Source organism: Amphiura filiformis, unplaced genomic scaffold (assembly GCF_039555335.1).
Source record: "Amphiura filiformis unplaced genomic scaffold, Afil_fr2py scaffold_118, whole genome shotgun sequence".
NCBI lineage: Eukaryota > Metazoa > Echinodermata > Ophiuroidea > Amphilepidida > Amphiuridae > Amphiura > Amphiura filiformis.
Window position 1 is genome coordinate 39,332 of NW_027305582.1, and position 20,552 is coordinate 59,883.

General features: G+C 36.3%; 1 protein-coding gene across 1 annotated transcript; it reads right to left on the reverse strand.

The window, feature by feature from the left end:
- Positions 1-5,514: 5,514 nt before the first annotated feature.
- On the reverse strand, positions 5,515-20,124 carry LOC140145026 (procathepsin L-like). Its single transcript, XM_072166815.1, has 8 exons — positions 19,913-20,124; positions 19,175-19,418; positions 9,962-10,126; positions 9,325-9,402; positions 8,886-9,032; positions 7,868-8,033; positions 6,874-6,982; positions 5,515-5,692 (listed from the first exon to the last, which is right to left on the reverse strand). Exons 2-8 carry the CDS (start codon positions 19,409-19,411, stop codon positions 5,593-5,595), a joined length of 1,002 nt encoding a protein of 333 aa, XP_072022916.1. The 5' UTR covers positions 19,412-19,418; positions 19,913-20,124; the 3' UTR covers positions 5,515-5,592.
- Positions 20,125-20,552: the final 428 nt, after the last annotated feature.

The window sequence follows — 20,552 nt, forward strand, 5'->3', positions numbered from 1 at the left end:
GAATTTTACATCCGAACTAAGTGCTATTCTTTTTTATGGGCATTTTAGTGTCTAAAATGGCCCAAAATGAAGGTTTTTCAATATTGCCGTACATTTCTAATCGTCACCCCCATAGACTTTACATGTAAAATAAAAAGGCTCATAAATATTTAATAGCACCTAGTTCGGATGTAAAATTCACACAAAATGCTTTTTGAGTGATTACAAAGATAATTAAATACTTTTCATGCGGGGGCTATGTGGAATTATTTTTAATGTATTCCTTGTACAATGAAATTTCACAATAAAATGTCCATTGGAAACAAAGGCGCCCCTCTCATGTCTCTGCCATTTATGATCTTCAAAGGCCTGTATTTCCTAAACTGCACAACCAAATTGACTGATTTTTGCACGGGATTTGATTTTGCTACATACATTAGTTTTATTTGATGACATAAAATGTATTTTGTTCGCAACTTTTTCATGTGTGACCATACAAATTACATGTAGGAAGTCAAGTTTGCATAGAAGTTTAGGAGACAATTACCGGGGTATATGAAATTCAAAATGCTCTCTAGTTTTCCAACTGCTGCAGATTCTGTTGCATTTCCACCATACATTTATGTATGTAGGCATGTGTACACACAATAGCCTAGCATGTGGCACCCTATTTTAAGTTTATACAGAGGTTAAAAGTTTCTGTAATTCCAGAATAAAGTGCTACGACACAACTCATTGTTTCTTCTGATTGTAATATATGGGTATTTAGCATTATGTTCAATGTCTAAAATATCCTTTAATTTGGTTGACACCCCCCCCCCCCCAATACTGACTGAATTTTTAATTTTGTTGATTTGAAGCTTGGGAGTACACAATTAAATACTTAAGGGCTGGGGTATGAACGTTTGGACAGTATTTATTTTGGGACATTAGAGCACATCAGACATATCGAATTGCATTCTGAATACGAAGAATGTCATTCTGATATCAAATAATTTTGATTTTTGAAATTCGCAATTTAATACACATTTTATGGCAAATCATTAAAATTGATACTTTTGATATTTAACAGTACTTGAAGTAAACTTTATAAATCTGATGATTTATACTTAAAGTGTATGTAGGTGGGATGAAAAGCCGACGATCAATTGAAAATTTTGACCTTTCGTATTGAAGATATGGATTTTTTCCCAAAACACACAAAAAAATTAGGTCTTTTTGGGAAAAAATCCATATCTTCAATATGAAAGGTCAAAATTTTCAATTGACCGTCGGCTTTTCCTCCCTGCTACATACACTTTAAGAATATATCATTAGATTTATATAATTTACTTCGAGGACTGTTATATATCAAAATTTGAAAAATATCAAATTTTTATAATTTGTCATAAAATTTGTATTATATTGTGATTTTAAAAAAATGAAAATTATTTGATATCAGAAAGACATGCTTCGTATTCAGAATGCAATTCGATAGGTCTGAGGTGGTCTCATGTCCCACAAAAAATACTGTCGAAACGCAATAAACGCTCATTTTGGATCCCTTAACGGGAGCGCGCAAAAAAATTGGAACGTGCGCATGCCTTGTCGTAGTACCCCGGACTTTTACCCTCAAATGTTTTAGGACCCAAAATGTTTTTGATCCCCCCATATTTTCCAACCCCCACCAAAGTATTTATGAACACTCCTTTTGGGGCAAGCGCTTTTTGGCATACATTCATGGCCCCTTTTAAAAGGACATTTCGTGATCCACAGCCCCATCCTCACCCCCCCCCTCACTTTTCTAAAAAAAAGTTGAGATTATTATACCACTGGAAACCTCTAGCTACATAATGTTTATGTACCAAAAATTTCTTGCAGATTAATTCGTTTAGCAAAAATATCGTCATATTTGAATTTCGTTCTGGTATACCAGATACCAAAATGTGATAAAAAGAGGATGCTAGGATCACGGAATCCTCCTTTAAATTAAAACACTAAAAAAAAAAATTAAATTTTACTGCTCGCTGTGCTCGCAACTATAGGCCAATACCTAGACCATTTTTACCCAATTTGCAAACCGGACCATAAAAGGTTTGCAAGTTTGGGATCCCCAGAATTTGACATGTGCACGGGGGGGGGGTATTTTTTGGCAGGCCGGGGCGACTTTTGGCAGGTCGAGAGGGCGGGGGGGGGGGCATTTTAGGAACGTCATTTGTCATATTTGTCAATTTACCCCCTCCCCTCATAATTATTGCATATAGCCCATTATTTTAGCTGTTAGCAAACATGGTATGCAGCATGGTGCACTTTTTGGACACTTTGATTTTAATGGAAGAGTTTTAAACTCCTTTTTTTACATTTTAAAATAGTGTAAACGTATTGGATATACACCTTCAAATTAGACTGGTAATCTGGTGGTAAAATAGGAATATTTGACTTGACTCAAAAGTAGCATCCGCACAATGTTTTTTAGTGTTTCTATATCTCTGAGACCTTTCAGATTCTGGCAGGTACCACCATGACACTCCTGGGCATTTTGAAATAAATGACCCAAAAATTATCCCATAGGGTTACACAGGGGACAAAAATTGAAAGTGTTCAAACATCACTTCAAAGTATATCAAATTATTCGTCTACGCGCAAGGACATATCAAATATGTGTTTTTTCTCATTACGACCTATGGTTTTGAAGTTATGTGCCGCAACAGGTCATGGGTCAATTTCCAGTTTGTATAGGGGTCAAAAGTTGAAGATTTTCGATTTTTATAAAAGATGTAGCAAATTGTTTGTCTATCAAAATGAATTTAGAAACATAAAAGTTTGCTCTATCTACAATGTAAAGTTACTAAGAATAGAAGATTGCAAAGGTCAGGCACCAGAAGTTGCCTTTTGATCATATTGAGATTATTGACCTATGCAATCTTTGTCTCCATAACTGATCACCGGAGCTAATGTAAACTATTATGTTTTTTTAATTCCTTTTGGTAGACGAACAATTTGCTACAACTTTCACGAAAATCGGAGCAACTTGCATTTTATTTCGACCCTTAGACAAACTGGAAATTGACCCTTGACCTGTTGTGACATGTAACTTATGAACTGTAGGTCGTATTGAGAAAAAAAATAGGCCTACATATTGGGTTCATGTAAACGAATAATTTGACATACTTTGAAGTGATATTTGAACACTTTCAATTTTTGACCCATATGGGTCAGTTTGGGTCACTTATTTCAAAATGCCTAAGGGTGCCATGGTGGCACCCGCCAGATTCTGAATCAGTAGGTCTCATCTGTGCGGACGCTACTTTCAGGTTTAAATTATTATTTACAACCCCGTGACCCTAAAAAAAGGCACTCAAACCGCCTACATGCTCATACTGGGGGAAAATTAACATGCTCCAAATTCACTAAAAACATGACAAATTATTGTCTTGGTCTAGTCTGAAGATCACAAAAATGTAAAATAGTTGCGCATAGGAAACAAAGTTACCAATTTATGAGGCTCAACAGGTCCATTTTAGGCCTATAGGCCTACAGGGGTGAAATGGATGCAGCAAACTGTTTCTCACGTCCAACAATGTCCAAGGGTTTCAGGAAAAAAATAGTTTTTACTGCGATGTCAAGTTCAGAAGATAGACGATAAATAAATACAAATTTCATTGAATCCTATGGAATCCTTTATATCTTTTGACTCTTTGTCGTGTAACATGCTAATTAGACATCGCAGATAGTGCAAACTATTCTTTTTCTGAAACCTCTTAAGTTAGTTGAACAATTTGCCTCAACTTAAATGAAAATTAGAGCAACTTTGACTTTTGACCCATACACAACAAGCAAATCGACCTGATTTCAAATGTAAATCATCATTTTAGAAAAGATGATAAATGGCCTCAAAGCGCCAAGTGACTTGTGGGACGGACGAGGGGTGTGTCTGAAGGGAGATGTGATGTGACCCTCAGAAGTGAGAAACCTTTGCAAAATGAAGACCCAATTGAAACCAGTTAGTGGACAATTTTTGCCACCTTTGTTTGGAAAAGCCAAAAAATGGTGAAATGAAGGCCTAATAGAAGCCATTCGTGAACACGTTTTCACTATTATTGTAAAAATTGTTGCTTAAAAACGTTTTGTATGAAAACAAATGTTGTCAAAATGTTATTGAAAAATATATTTTCCAACCATTTTTTGCCAAATATTTCGAAAAGTTTTCAAAATGTTTTTGAATGTTCTGAAAACGTTTTATACCTTTATATCATACCCTTTATGATGACTTTATATAACCCGACATTTATACGTTTTCTGGCAACTTTTCTAACATTTTGTGAATAATGTCATAAACGTTTTGTGTTTACTGGAAAGTAATGTCAGATCTCTAAGTTGGATGTTCATTGTCATCATTGGTGTTGTCATGCACCACTGATGCTTCATCATTTCACAGTAGGCTTGATCCACGACCCTTCAACTGCTACGCACGGTAATGGGGTTGTGCTTGCAGGTGAGAAACTGTCATTTTATTCCGCCATTTTGAATTATTTCGAGATCGGGGCCGAGGGACTCAGGCTAATTTCACACATTGTCGGCTTTTCCTTTCAACATGTTCAAAAATAGTCAACAGAAGTTCTACAGATGATGACACGTGAATGTCATTTTTATTTCTTTGTCTTAAATTAGCATGCGTACATGTATTTCATAATGTAAGGGTATCTTATAAAAGGCTTTAAAAAGTAATAGAAAAATAATGTTTTTCATAGTATGACATCTGAAGGTGAAATGTATGAAATTAACGTCTTTGACATACATAACTTTTTTAGCTCTTCACTTCATTCCTCATTTATCTACTTCACAATTATAATGGCTCATCCAGTGAGTATTTTACTTACTAAAGTATTTATTATGCTAAGTTATTAAATGACCAGATTTGATATAAAGGGGCATTTCGTGATTTACAGCCTCGTCAACCACTTACGCTACTCCAAAAATATTTCGGTCGTTTGACAAAGACATCGTCCAGGCTGTTGACAGACAGACAGAAATTACAACACAGTAGCCTATGTGTAATATGCGTAATTTGCAAATGCAATTATCCACTCAACTGAAATTTTGGAAATAAGCTTTTTTCGGGGATATTTATTGAACCGTACTCTAAAGAGAATTATAGAATCCCGAAATGCCCCTTTAAGGTAATACGATGTATTGTTGGTCGAAGCAGCAACAAAAAAATGTAGTTCACAGCATCTTGCGAATAGTAGTGAGCTTCAGCAAAAATTGCATTGCTCAATTCATAGCGAGCGTGTAGAAGAATTCAAATATCACAGATATACTTTTCTAGGTCCTGTGGTTCTTGAGTTATGTTGTAAAGAGGGCTGAAACAACAACACTTTTGTAAAACGTACATAACTCATTAACAATAATTAAGCAGGTTTTCAAAGTATATGATTTGTAGAATGTACTTTTGCAAAACACCAAAGTGTTATTTTTCAATAATATATTGATTCAGATAATGAAAATCGATTTTTATGGCTGCTTCGACCAACAATACCTCGTATAACCTTAAGTAGATGTTTATTGCACACTTTGAATCATCATTTTCTTATGGTTTAAAACAACAACGAGGATTTCATGGTTTCTGTGTTTTTAAACAGTTGGATAGCTGGCCTGTGTAGCAATACCGCACTGGTTGTGTTTGTTACGTGACATCATGATGTAGCCCATCTCTCCCCATGCTCCTCCCCAGCTGAGGAAAAGAAATGAACAGATACTTATATTATTAATATATGTTTTATATTTCTCGTCGTCTATACTTCGATCCATTTGAGAAATATTACACAGTGAATAAAAAGTTGCGCAGCCTACAGCCTCTCGTGGTAAAATTGTAGCAAAATGAACGTCTGTAATGACAGTTAATTCGCCAGCGAAGTGGTTACATAACTCCCTGATAACTGGATAATGGGATTACACGTAACACTTCGCTGGCGAATTGCTGCGCGAACCACCAGTTCACAAGAGCCTTGTTTCAATGACTTAAACCTCTTCTCCCCACTAACCATTACGTTGACAGTGCCTTAAAAATCGAAGCAGAAAGACATGTGAAAAAAATCACAGGTCATATATAACATTGTATATTAGTCATCCTAATCTTTCACCTGTTTTAACCAGTAAATAACACATTATGGCTAGGTGCTATTGTGCTATTGACTGGTTAAAACAGGTGATGCGAATATAACCAGTGATTTTGATTTTTTTTCACAGGTCTTTGTGCTTCATTTTTAAGGAACTGTTCACGTTATGCCACACTAACAATGACTAATGGAATTTGATGCCGGTATTTCAGCTTCCTTTGATATGTTTGAAGAAACCTCCATTGAATACTGTTTGAGTAACGAAATGGGTTAACCTTCTTGAGACAGATGTTTTGGGTCACAAAAACCAATCATAATGATTCGGTACTTTTGGCCTTTCAGCGATATAAAATCTTCAATTTGCATTTTGGTAGAGAAAAGATGGGTCTGAAATGAACATGTGCTTGTTCATCGGACCAATACATTAAGTATACACTGTTAGAAAGCTTTATAAAAAATCAGTTGGGTAAAACATTTTACCCAAGGCCAAGTTGGGTAAAAGTGTTATTTTACCAAATGCTGGGAACCATATGAACAATTTAACCCTCACAAGTTGGGCAAGGTGTTTACCCACTGTCATGACTGTTGGTTAAAAATTTAGCCAACATTTGGTAAATTGCAGAACTTGTTGAAAAATGTTTTACCAACAGAATTTTACCCAGTATCCTAACAGTGTAGTTGAAGTAACACTGTGAAATTGCTTTGTGACATAACCTGAAAGTGCACACATAAAAAATAAAATATAAAGAAAAAAAATTGGTTGGTTTGATGATAGCAATAAAAGTATCTGACTTACCTGTTCTTTACTAGCCAGTAATCCCCACCCTCGGGGTCTGTGCCATAACCCACAGCAAGAACACCATGATCTAATTTAGTTGAACTGCATGTTGGATCGTTATATACACCTATAGAAGTTTGAAAGTACAAAAATAATAATACCTATTATTGTATCAACATTTAAAAATCAAAATAGTTGTCATCAAAATGCAAGCTCTTGCCACGACTTGCTAATATTCCACATTGGGTCATCATCAGTCGGCTGCGGAGCAGGCGACTACAAGGTTCTCCAACTATTGCGATCTTGGCTAAGCGAAACAATTTTGTTTGGCTGCAGCATCCCTTCAGTATCTCCCAGGAGGTGCTGCACATACTGTAAGTATAGTGTGCACATTTGGTACGATTGTGCAATAAATAATTACAATGGTCATCTCGTTACTTCAACAGTTCCATGTAAAATTCTTCTTTTTAGAATATAACATTTTCTAAAAACAAAATGGCGATTCAGTTTTTTGCCAGACTTAAGATTTTATCCACCTTTACACAGTTAATAACGAAGAATTATATTAACGGCAATCACAACATTATGCCTTATATGTTAGAAAAACAATTGGTTTTAAAACGTGGTTTTATTTGAAACAAACTCATATTGACGGTATAAAAACGAATAAAACAGCCGGCTCTCAACACGCAATATTCAAAATTCTCGCGCCGAAACTGTCCAGTGCAATGACGTCATGGTTACTTGTGCTCAATTGTTGTCAGCCTTCATTGTATCACTAGGACGTCATTGCACTGGATAATTACGGAGCCCGGGAATTTTGAATATCGCGTGTTGAGAGACGGCTGTATTCCTTCGTTTTTATGGTCAATATGAGTTTGTTTCAAGTAAAACCACGTGATTCGTGGTTGATAATTACTTTTCTATCATATAAGGCATAATGTTGTGATTGCCGGATACATCCTTTAAGATTTATTTTTTATCCATCAAGGATTATAATTATTATTCATACCTGTTTTATAATAATGGAAGGTCGATTTGCTAGCATCAATTGCTACTGAAATAGGTCCAATGTTTGCTACAGCAGTCTTCAGTGACATCTCATCACCGGTAGGTATGTCAACAAAACCTGTCAGTGTGGCTGCTTCACAATTCTTTTGGTAGCGGCAAGCATCATTCTGAAATAGAAGACATTGGATTATATGATAATGGAGACATTAGAACAATTAGTGGGTTTTTAGCGGGTTCGCCGTCGGACAAGTTTAGAACTGTCAAACCGTCAGGAGTAGCTCTGACTTCTTCAGGACAAAGTACCTAAGAATGAGACATGTAGACCGCTACTTGCCTACTGATGACTCTGAAAAGAGCCGTTCACTGAAGACTGTCCCTTGTCAACAGAGAACAAGCAGATCTCGCATATCTGCTAAAATAAAGGTTTTGGTGGCTCTGAAAAGAGCCGTTCACTGAAGACTGCCCCTTGTCTACAGAAACAGCAATAACAGCAGCTGTAGCAGCAATGAATAAGTAACAGCAAAGGCACCCCCCCAAAAAAATAAACTGGACAACCATAACAACAACAGCTACCTCACTGCCACAAACAATAATTGTCATATAAATAAAAACAACTGCTTTTTTTTTGGAAAACTTTGAATAAACAAAAATCAGCCAGTAGAGTAAAGGAATACTTCACTGAATCAAAAAACATACGAAACAAAATTGGAGTACATAGTATCCAGTAGCTAAAACAGGTTGATCGCAATAAACTTCCTAATGAAGCCCGGTGTTACAGGACGCAGTGTAACCGAGATTTACAAAATTGTAATTTGCAGTATTTCAACAGGACACCAGTTAAGGAAATAATTTGTTTTAGATTTCATAACGTTGTTATAATCATATCAGTGACTGATAGTTTAAAACTTTTTTCCTTAACAATCCTAATAAAACATTAGACACGTTAGACAATGCATTTCCAATGAACAAAAGTTGAAGATACATGTCCTTAAAGATGGAAAATTGGCTTGCATTTATACCTTGGCTTCATATGGATAACACACTTCCGTATCATCTCCTCCGTTGGCCTTGATGTATCTAAAGGCGTTATCCATGAGACCACCGCCGCAGCCATGATTGCCATATTTAGTAGAACAATCAACCAATTGTTGCTCGCTAAGGCTCACCTACAGAGAGTACAATTAGAATAGAACATAAACAGCTAATCTTCAAGTTGAAAATGACTTGAAAATGAAAAGTATGTCCTATGAAAATATTCTGTATTACGAAATAATACGAGTGGGGTAAAGTTCCTAAATCAATAAATTACAGTTAACTTTTGGTATTTTTTCATGTTGTCGCAGCAAACGGAAAGTGGACACTTTTACGAACATTGCTCACATTACACTCGTGTGTTACAAGATATCAGTTACCGTAAGCTAAAACTTGATCCTTGCTTGGAGTTGAAAAATTTCTTACCAATTTGCCGGTTGCTTTAAAATGTTGACCTTCAAGAGACCCAGTTGCACTAAATGCCCAACATGATCCGCATTGTTTCTGGAATAGGACAAAATGTTATTTCAATGTTACATGTACCTTTTATCATGTATAGAAATTTAACACTCTCTCTGAGAAAGGTTTAGTCAAATTTGATTACATTCCTTGTAAAATGAGACCTTATTAGATTTCTAGTAAAATTTGACCAAATTTGACATGCATTTAGTTAAATATGACATGATTTCTGGTAAATTTTGACTAGAAATCTAGTGAGATCTTATTTGACCAGGAATCTAGTCAAATTTATCTAGAGTGAATAAGAAGCGTACACGAATACATGTTATTTGCTGTTTATTTATTCATTTAATATCTATTATTCAATACCTCAGAATTCCATCTACAATAATATAATATGCCTCTAAATGAGGGTTTTTTGATGAAAGAAACCGAAGGCAGACACTCTCCACAAAAAAACATTACAATAGATTGGTCTGACAAACTCATTTAGAGGCATATATATTCTTCGATAACTTAATTGACATAAGAAAAGAGTTGATATTAACAAAGCATTTGATTGCTTTGATCAATTTATACAATATTCATGACCCAAAGTTCTTACTTGATCTTTGACTTCAGTGACGTATCCTTTTGGTCTCCAATCAACAGTGTCTGGAAGATCAACGTATAGGTTCTTCATGAGGGAGCTGAGAAGTGACGCACGTCCTGCGGTTCTGTTGGTTGCGCCTTGGAATCCATTCAGCATTATATTAATTTCTTTGTTGGTCTAAAACAAAGGAAGGCAAAAACTACGCATTATATTATAACATCAACAAAAAAGGCACCAGGAAAAGGACATTGACCTCAGAGGAGTAGGTCTAAAATAAACATCATTATGTAAACAAGATAATGGTCACAATGTGTAGCCAATGTGTAGCCATTATTATGCAATGAGAATGTTCAATGTTTGCATATTTAAACTCTCCAAAAGGACATGTTGACATATTCAACTGCGAGGATGACAAACAAATCTGTGTGCGTGAATATTCAGTTAATTCAGTGACCGGATATCAGACAAAAATAGGATCTGCGAGTGAATAAGTACGGCAACATTGTTGGGGTGAAAACTGGTGAATTAGTCCGAAAGGCCCTTTCAGTGCTTTTGAAGCCATATTATAACATTTGATGAGGAGGACGCCCTCAATATTTTTTAAAATTCTTGTTTTTTTACACGATTATATTGTACTTTATTAAACCAACATTCCCTGCAAAAATCAAGACCCTAGGTACTGTAGTTTTGGTCAAAATCCGAGATTTTAAATAAAACGCAGGAACCGTCATTTTATGGAAATATTGAGTTATGTAAGCTATCCAACAGTGGAGCTTCTGCGACCCCTACGCAGAACTTCCGATAGTGGATTATCTGCGCACGGTGGACGCAAGGAATCCACAGTCGGATTTTCTGCGCACGTGCACTGAAAATCCCCTCCGTGGAGTAATTCTGCGCACGGTCGCAGGAAATCCACGGACGGATTTTCGGCGCACGTTTTAATCATCTCATGAATTGTTATGATTTAATATTATTAAATGGTCAGTTCTGCGCATCAAGTTTCATGTTTAAAAACCATGTTTAAAAAAATAAATTACTCCACCGGAACTATTATACGGAGGGGATTTTCAGTGCACGTGCGCAGAAAATCCCCTCCGCACGTGCGCAGAAACTCCCCTTCGTATATAGCTCCGGTGGAGTAATTCTGCGCACGGTCGCAGGGAATCCACTGACGGATTTTCGGCGCACGATTTATTCATCTCATGAATTGTTATGATTTAATATTATTAAATGGTAGAAAGTAAGAAATATTATTTTAGGGCCTATATGTTTAGAGTCAGTTCTGCGCATCAAGTTTCATGTTTAAAAAACATAACTTAGAAAGTAAGAAATATTATATATATTTTTAGAGTCAGAACGGTGCAGTATTTCTGCGCACGGTCGCAGGGAGCACGTTTTAATCATCTCATGAATTGTTATGATTTAATATATACGGAGGGGAGTTTCTCGTGCGCCGAAAATCCGTCAGTGGATTCCCTGCGACCGTGCGCAGAATTACTCCACCGGAACTATTATACGGAGGGGATTTTCAGTGCACGTGCGCAGAAAATCCGACTGTGGATTCCTTGCGTCCGTGCGCAGAATTAATCCACTATATACGGAGGGGAGTTTCAGCGCACGTGCGCCGAAAATCCGTCAGTGGATTCCCTGCGACCGTGCGCAGAATTACTCCACCGGAACTATTATACGGAGGGGATTTTCAGTGCACGTGCGCAGAAAATCCGACTGTGGATTCCTTGCGTCCACCGTGCGCAGATAATCCACTATCGGAAGTTCTGCGTAGGGGTCGCAGAAGCTCCACTGGTGGATCATGTACACACATGAAATATTAGTAAATTCCAATTTTCTTTGTTTTGGCTAAGTTGTTCGGCTCAAAATTAAAAGGGGATATATCTGACAGTAAACGCTAACATTGTATGGCAAAGAAAATTAATACAATCTATTTTGTATAAAAATGTTATAATATGGCTAACGTAAACAAAAACAAAATTCGATGTTTTATTGGGGCGCGGACAACCATATTCTTCACATCACACAAATTTGTTTCCCGAAATAATGTAGACCGTACAAGTTTTTAGCTCAATCTAAAACAATTTCCCAATCTGCCTAATTTTTGTTATAATAGATATATGTACAAGTGAAATTGTACGATAAGTTTATGTAATATTTATTTGTGAATGAATGCATTTTGCCTGACATAGTTGTCCAAAGTTGAAAATAAAAAAGTCTTGGCTGAAATACACCACATTAGATCTCGTGATTTAAGGACGGTTTACTGTCCTTTTAGTTGACACACATTTTCCTGAATCCGGGTCTTTCAGGAATATATGAGTTTGATTATATAAGCTGAGACTGCAATATTTTGCGTATTTGATGTTGTCTCGTGATACTGTCAATCTTATCACAGGTCAGTCTGATCACAATCAGATATTTACAAATACAATTCGAAGGGTCAATGTCTATGTAGACTATAGTTAGAGATAGGTAAAGAGACGATCACGACCATGACAATGGAAAATGTTTTTCAATCGCCGGCCGGCGATTCATAGCAATTGTTTTAGCCAATGAATATGCACTATAAATTCGTGCCCGAGAAGTCGGAGCCCTCTTATTGGTCAAAACTTATTTGATTATCGCTTTTATTATTAAGGGGCCGTCCATAATTTTCGCCATTTTCACTTACGTACAAAGCGTACGTAAATTTTTACCCCCCTCCCTCCCTCGAGTTACGTACAAATAAAATGGCGAAGGATTTCGAGCTACCCGGGCCCGTTACTAATAGCAAAATTGAGATGGGTTGGGGTTGTGAATAGAGTTTAGGTTAAAGGTTTGATTAGGTTTAGGGTTAGGGTTATAATAGTGTTCCAGGAGGACAGTTGGTTTTGGATTTATGTTTTACAGGTAAGTTTAGAAATGCTGAAAAAACTTACTTTTAAAACCATATTTTCATGAAAACGAAAGCCACCAATAAATTAAAATGCAGCATAAAATGCAGCCCGAATCTAAACTTAATTACTAATGCACTCCAAAATCTGCTGAACATCCGATACACTAAGAACCCCCGGGATCACATCATACATAGGGGGCAGGGGGACATCCCTTTGGCATGTTTGGTGTATGTTCTTGCAATTAAACTATGGGTTTCATGTCATTTGTCGCAACAGTGACAATCCACACTAGACCCTTTGCTGCCATTGATCCTAGCGCAGATAGAAAATACTTTTTTTGTAAGTTTTTTGATTTGAAATAAATTAAGCATAATGTAAAATAGGACAACTGTGCATATTAGACTCAAAATTAAAGAGAAAATCGTTGTTTGCATGGCATGTTATATTATAGAAATTGTTAAAACGAATTTAACATTTTTATGTCAATTGGTTTACCGTTATAACTTATGAATTAAATATTGGAAAATACCACAATTTTTGACTTTCATTTTTTATTGCTCAAATAAATCGCCATTTATCTTACGTACACATGTCCAGGATTTTTACCCCCTCCCTCCCTCTTACGTACGCTTTGTACCTAAGTGAAAATGGCGAAAATTATGGACGGCCCCAAAATACATTGGGATTAGATAAGTTTCTTTCATCGTGGCTAGAGATTTTAAAATAGACGAATTCTTGCAGGCTTGCCCAGACATGATTGAACTTTGTTCTCTTTGAACTTTGTTCTCTTGTCTTTTATTCGCACTGACATGACACCGCTTACCAACATAATGATGATGAAATTTGATGAAAGTTTCTATAGTCAAACGACTATGAAACACGTTTTCTGATGTCATTTGAGGCATATGCCCTACCGTATTCAACTCGTGATCACTGTTATCTGTCGCATCTTTAATATTATCAACATTTATTTATGGATTTATTTGCTTTAATAAACATCAGATGATAATTCTATTATCCAACTCTTGTACTTTATTCAGAATTGTTGTTAATTTTAGCACAAGTTTGAACATTCGGGTCATGACTTATATCAGAGAGTCAATTATTGAAGGGGAAATAGATCAACTTGTGAAAATAAGAAACACATTTGAAATGGAGAAACGTGTCTTAATTAGACCTATCAATTATAAGCATTTTGATATCTCACTCATGCCGACAAGATTTACTCGATTAAATTGCTCTCTTATATACATGTCTTATCTGAGCAAAGTTAAGGGGCCGTCCATAATTTTCGCCATTTTCACTTACGTACAAAGCGTACGTAAGAGGGAGGGAGGGGGTAAAAATCCTTGGCATGTGTACGTAAGAAAAATGGCGATTTATTTGAGCAATAAAAAAAAAAATGAAAGTGAAAAATTATGGTATTTTCCATTATTTATAACTTATAACCAATTGACCTAAAATTGTTAAATATTCGTTTTAACAATTTCTATAACATGCCATGCAAACATTGGCGTACGCAGGGGGGGTGTTACGGGTGTGAAACACCCCCCTTGTGTCTGTCCAAAAAATAAAAATGGGGGGAGAAAAGGCAAAGAAAGAGAGAGGGGGAGAGAGAGGGGGGGAAGAGGAGAGGAGGGAGATGAGCAAGGCATAGGGGACATAATTATCAAATTATAATAGGCCTATAGATGCCTTAACTACCCCCACACAAATGTTTCTCACCCGGTATTGACCGGCAATGTACCTAAATGTGTCGATTAATGTTAACACCCCCCACACCCCCACACACATCATCATCAATCACACCTCTACCCTGCACTGGCAACGTACGTACGTAAAGGTTTTAATTGTTAATTGACATGGATATAGGGCCTACATGTTAACACCAACACCTCTCCACATCGTCACACCCCACACCCTACCCCCGGACGTTGGCCTAAAGGTTTCAATTGTGCAAATTGAGCTCGGGCCCTTTTTTTCTGTTTGAAGCAATGATTTAAGGGAAGGAGTATGAACGTTTGGACAGTATTTATTGTGGGACATTAGAGCACATCAGACATATCGAATTGCATTCTGAATACGAAGAATGTCCTTCTGATATCAAATAATTTTGATTTTTGAAATTCGCAATGTAATACACATTTTATGGCAAATCATTAAAAATTGATATTTTTGATATTAAACAGTACTCGAAATAAACTTTATAAATCTGATGATTTATACTTAAAGTGTATGTAGGTGGGATGAAAAGTCGACGATCAATTGAAAATTTTGACCTAAGTTCGTATTGAAGATATGTATTTTTTCCCAAAACACCCCCAAAAATAGGTCTTTTGGGAAAAAAATCCATATCTTCAATATAAAAGGTCAAAATTTTCAATTGATCGTCGGCTTTTCCTCCCAGCTACATACACTTTAAGAATATATAATTAGATTTATAAAATTTATTTCGAGGACTGTTATATATCAAAATTTGAAAATATCAAATTTTAATAATTTGTCATAAAATTTGTATTATATCGTGAATTTCAAAAAATGAAAATTATTTGATATCAGAAAGACATGCTTCGTATTCAGAATGCAATTCGATACGTCTGAGGTGCTCTCATGTCCCACAAAAAATACTGTCGAAACGCCATAAACGCTCATTCTAGATCCCTTAAATAGTGTAAAATTATGCACCAAATGGCTTCAATCGGACCTTCATTTTGCACATTTTTCCAACTTCTGCAGGAGGGAAAACTCTTGTTCATGGACCATTATTTCACCAATTTTCGGCTTTTTCAAACTAAAATTTTACACACTAATAATGCCAAAATGGTCCGCCAAATCGCTTCAATTAGGTCTTCATTTTGCAAAAGATTCTTAATTCTGAGGGGACCCCCTCAGACACCCCCCTGCATAGTGGATAAACAAGTAGCCATTTTGGCTTCTGCTTTCGACATTTACTAATTTGTATTTAACACAATTTATAGGCCTACAACTGTAGGCAAGGCTTGTTCATGAAAGGCTTCATGGACCGTCATTTCACAAATTTTCGGCTTTTTCAAACTAAAATTTTACACACTAATCATGCTAGTGCCAAAATGGTCCACCAAATCACTTCAATTAGGTCTTCATTTTGCAAAAGTTTCTTAATTCTGAGGGGGGTACATCCCCCCTCAGACATCCCCCTGCGTAGTGGATAAACAAGCAGCCATTTTTGCTTCTGCTTTCGACATTTACCAATTTGTGTTTTACACAATTCATAGGCCTACAACTGTAGGGAAAACTTATTCACGAAAGGCTTCATGGACCGTCAAAAATTTCGGCATTTTCAAATTAAAATTTTACACACTAATAGTGCCAAAATTGTCCACCAAATCGCTTCAATTAGGTCTTCATTTTCCAAAAGTTTCTCAATTCTGACACCCCCCTGCGTCGCGCAAGCGCGACGGGATGACCGCTACGCGGCCATTTCTTTATTTTACTATTGTTTATCATCACACCCCCCTTGAGAAATTCCTGCGTACGCGCATGCATGCAAACAATGATTTTCTCTTTATAGTCTATGCACAGTGGTCCTATTTTACATTGTGCTTAATTTTATTTCATACCAAAATACATTAAGAAAATATTTTCTATCTGCGCTAGAATCAATGGCAGCAAAGGCTCAAAAGTGGATTGTCACTGTTACGACAAAAGATATGAAACCCATACACCAAACATGCCAAAGGGATGTCCCCCTGGTTCCCCTATATATATGACGTGATCCCGAGGGTTCTTAGTGGAAAAGAGAGTATTGGGGTGTTCGGCAGATTTTGGGGTGCATTAGTCATTTAGTTTAGATTCGGGCTGCATTTTAAGCTATATTTTTATTTATTGATGGCTCTCGTTTTCATAAAAATATGGTTTAAAAGGAAGGGTTTTTTTAGCATTTCTTAACTTATCTGTAAAAATATTAATCCAGAACCAAATGTCCTCCTGGAACACTAACCTTAACCCTAATCAAACCTTTAACCTATAAACTCTAACCACAACCCCAACCCAACATCTCAATTTTGCTATAGCCTAAGTAGTACGCGAAATACTTCGCCATTTTATTTGTACGTAACTCGAGGGAGGGAGGGGGGTAAAAAGTTACGTACGCTTTGTACGTAAGTGAAAATGGCGAAAATTATGGACGGCCCCTAACATAATAATGTTTAAGTAGCAAACGCGAGGTTGAATCGCAAAAACGACGCAATTTCACCCCGTTCATCATCCCGGGGGAATGAAGGTGGGGGTGAAACCCCTAATATTTTGATAAGGGGATCCATACAATTACCACCACTCCATGTTGACGCCTGTATGTGAGTTTCTGACCAAATTAACCACATTTTTGGCCTCTTTTTAAACAAAAAAGGGCCATCGCGCAAATTTGAAACACAAACTTATGTTGTTGCCAAAACATTTACTATACTTCAAGACCCCATTGCCCCTAATGTCAAAAAAGAAATCTACACCATGCACCACTGCCTTTCATTTACTATAGCTTTCCTAGAAGTAGGCCAATAATATGAGCCTTTTGGGGCGCCCGCTACGGCGAGCCCCTTATTTGGCTTGACTTTGCAAAAAGCTTCTAATTTTGGTCTTGCTAGATTTACTTCGCAACTGTTAATTGCTTAAAAGTATGCCCAGCTTAGGGGGAGGCATTGGGTGAGAATATGACTTTTTTAATGGGGTCTTTGTGTGAGAGCCTAAAGAAGCCTCGAAAATTGAATTCCTAGTTCTAAATGGCTTCAAATGGTTTTGTTAATTCAAAAGAATTAACAAAATCAGTGATGAACGAGGCTCGTTGCTTTTCAGATGGAAATATATGGGTCAAGATCTTTGGGTGACAGATCTAAAGGAAAAATATAGGGACTATGGGTGACAGAGCATGTGCTGGTAATGGGGTATTTGGGTGACAGCGATGGTGAAAAAGGGGGTCTTAACAGCCCTACATACGCGTCACCACCAAAGTGGGAGCGCGCCCCCCGGATTTCAGCACGCGCACATCACTTTTTGCACACACTGATTAAAGACATTTAAATCTGTCACATTTCATATGCATCTGTCATTCTAACGACGAGGATTGCCTATTATAGTGAGGTATCAAATTACACACAAAAGTTTCATGTATAGCAGTTCTTTTTGAGTGATATTTTCGAGGATATTCCATCTATCACCCAAAAACCCTTATTTTTGAATTTGAACAGCAACTTTAATTTTATCAATGATTTTGTTACTTATTTTGAAGTAAAAATAAGTCACCGTGAAACCATTTAGAACTAAAACTTTTAAGTTCTAGTTCTTTAAATAATATTTAAAAATATTGGAGGCTTCTCTTGGCTCTCATATCCAAAGCTTTAGGACTGGATCACAAAGGGTCATATTCTCACCCAATGCCCCATATGTTGTACATTTTGCTCTCCCCGAATGCCAAAAATAATTATCTCACCCAATGACCCCATATTTTCATATTTTTCTCTCACCGAATGCCCTTTATTGTCAAAGTGTCAGCCCTACTCCTACTATATATAGAAGTATGCCCACCGCGTGCCGTTGACTTCTAGTCTTCCTTCAATCGTTTTACCTTTTTGTGTCAGCGGACCGTGTCTATTTAAAGAACATTGACCCGAACATTGATAAAATGTTCTGAATTAAACTTGACAAGACCCACGTGATCCAAAACATGTGATTTGCCATACCTTTGTTTGAATGCTTGATGCGAACGCGTTATTGTCAGTGTTATCATTGATAACCAGATATCAATCATGATAATAATCATAAATAATGATTCGGTAATAAACCACTGACTTTAATCATACGATTTAATACTACTCGTCAGAAACCTTTTACAAATGTCGTTTTTGGCAGTGATCGAATTTTACAAAGGCATTTCAGCGACCAAATAACGCTTAAAATGCAAAGTTGTTACCAAGACATTGAAGAGTTTGCAAATTGAAAGTACTTCACTGTCTAGAAGATTCTCTGTCAAATTGACAGAGAATCTTCTAGACAGCGAAGTACTTTCAATTTGCATGAATGACTTTGACGTAGAAGTTGAAAATAAATTTGGAATGGTATTTTGCAAACTCTCCATTAACTTCGTAACACATAATTATATAATATTTGGTATAATTATGTGTACATAAATCAAATAAAAATACCGAGGCCAGTGAATAGATTTTATGAAAACAATATTATTTGGAAATTGAACCACTGAAACATCATTTTGAGAAATAATTTACACAATAAATAAGATAAACATATATTTTTGAAGAACAAACTCAAAGAGTTGTTGTCCATCCAGAAAAATGACATGACTTACCAAATCTCCGAGGTGGTTCATTTGCAGAGTGAAAGTATGTTTCCCAAGGCTATACTCTGAGTTATGCTTGTTAATGGTAGCCAAGTTGTCTTCCCACACAGCTCTTCTGAGGACCTCTTCCTGGGATTCATAATATTTGGAATGTGTGGTCTTCCATTCTTCCCAGCTCTCATCCAGGCTAGGGTCGGCAGCAAAGGCCACCGCCAAGGTGAATAGTACTAGAATGATACTCTGCATGGTGATTCTATGTTTGAATAGAAAACAAAAAGGAAATGAATATTTAAGATTTAATAATTCAAATTAATTTCGTATTGAGATTAGTAGCGTTAACACGTATTAAGAAAATGTGTCTCATAAAGATCTGCATTCGATATAGTAATGTGTCACTAACTATAAAATGTAGTTCATGAAAGGCGATCATTTGAGACACATATGAGTCAAAAATAAAGTCTTACTATGAATTATGAAATCCAACAAGACTGTTTCGCGTCAATATAATTTTGAAATTAAGACAAGACACACATTTTGATTTTTTAAAGAAAAGAAATAGCCATTCATGGGTATGTCACAGACATGCAAATAAGGTCATTCTTTGTTATGGTCGAAATAAAGACCATCTTATTTCATGCATGACAATATGAAGAAAATATATGACCTCATTTGCAAGGTTGTGACAAAGCTATATATGAACCAAACCCATAGCCGAAATAATTGACGAAATAGATGCGAATTACTTACCAAACTGTTGCTTGATGTATAGATTCAGACAATGGTCAATTGCTGACTGGTAACAACAAAAATGCCCCATATCTTTTTATACACCTGTTCTGTAACTCGTGATTCGAACACAATATTGACGCAGCTCAAATGATCACTGATAACAACTGATAAGGGTTGAACAAGTGATTAGACCATGATTAGACAATAAATGCTACAGAATGAAAGTTAAGGTATTTTGTTAAATAGATATTAAATGAGACAAAAGATCTTGGCAGAACAATGCGAGTGCATTGAAAGGTCAACCCAGGTTAAATACATGTATAAAAATAAAATAAAACAAAATTAAGATGAATCTTTGTATATATCGATAGTCATATATACGATAGTACGAGTATATATGACTGACGATAGTATACTGCGCCAATAAAGTATCCTTACAATTTGAAAACTGAACAATATTGGGGTAAATATGGTGTTTTTTTATAGATGCATTATCTAATCCTGCACATTATGACACCACATTGAATCCAATGTGACCTCTAGAAGTAAAGTTACAAGCAATTGAATAGACGAGGGTCCAGTTTTAAAAGTGACAAACTGGCCTATACAAGGCGCAAAAAGATTACAACAAGCGAAACAAAGAGACAACACAGTTTCT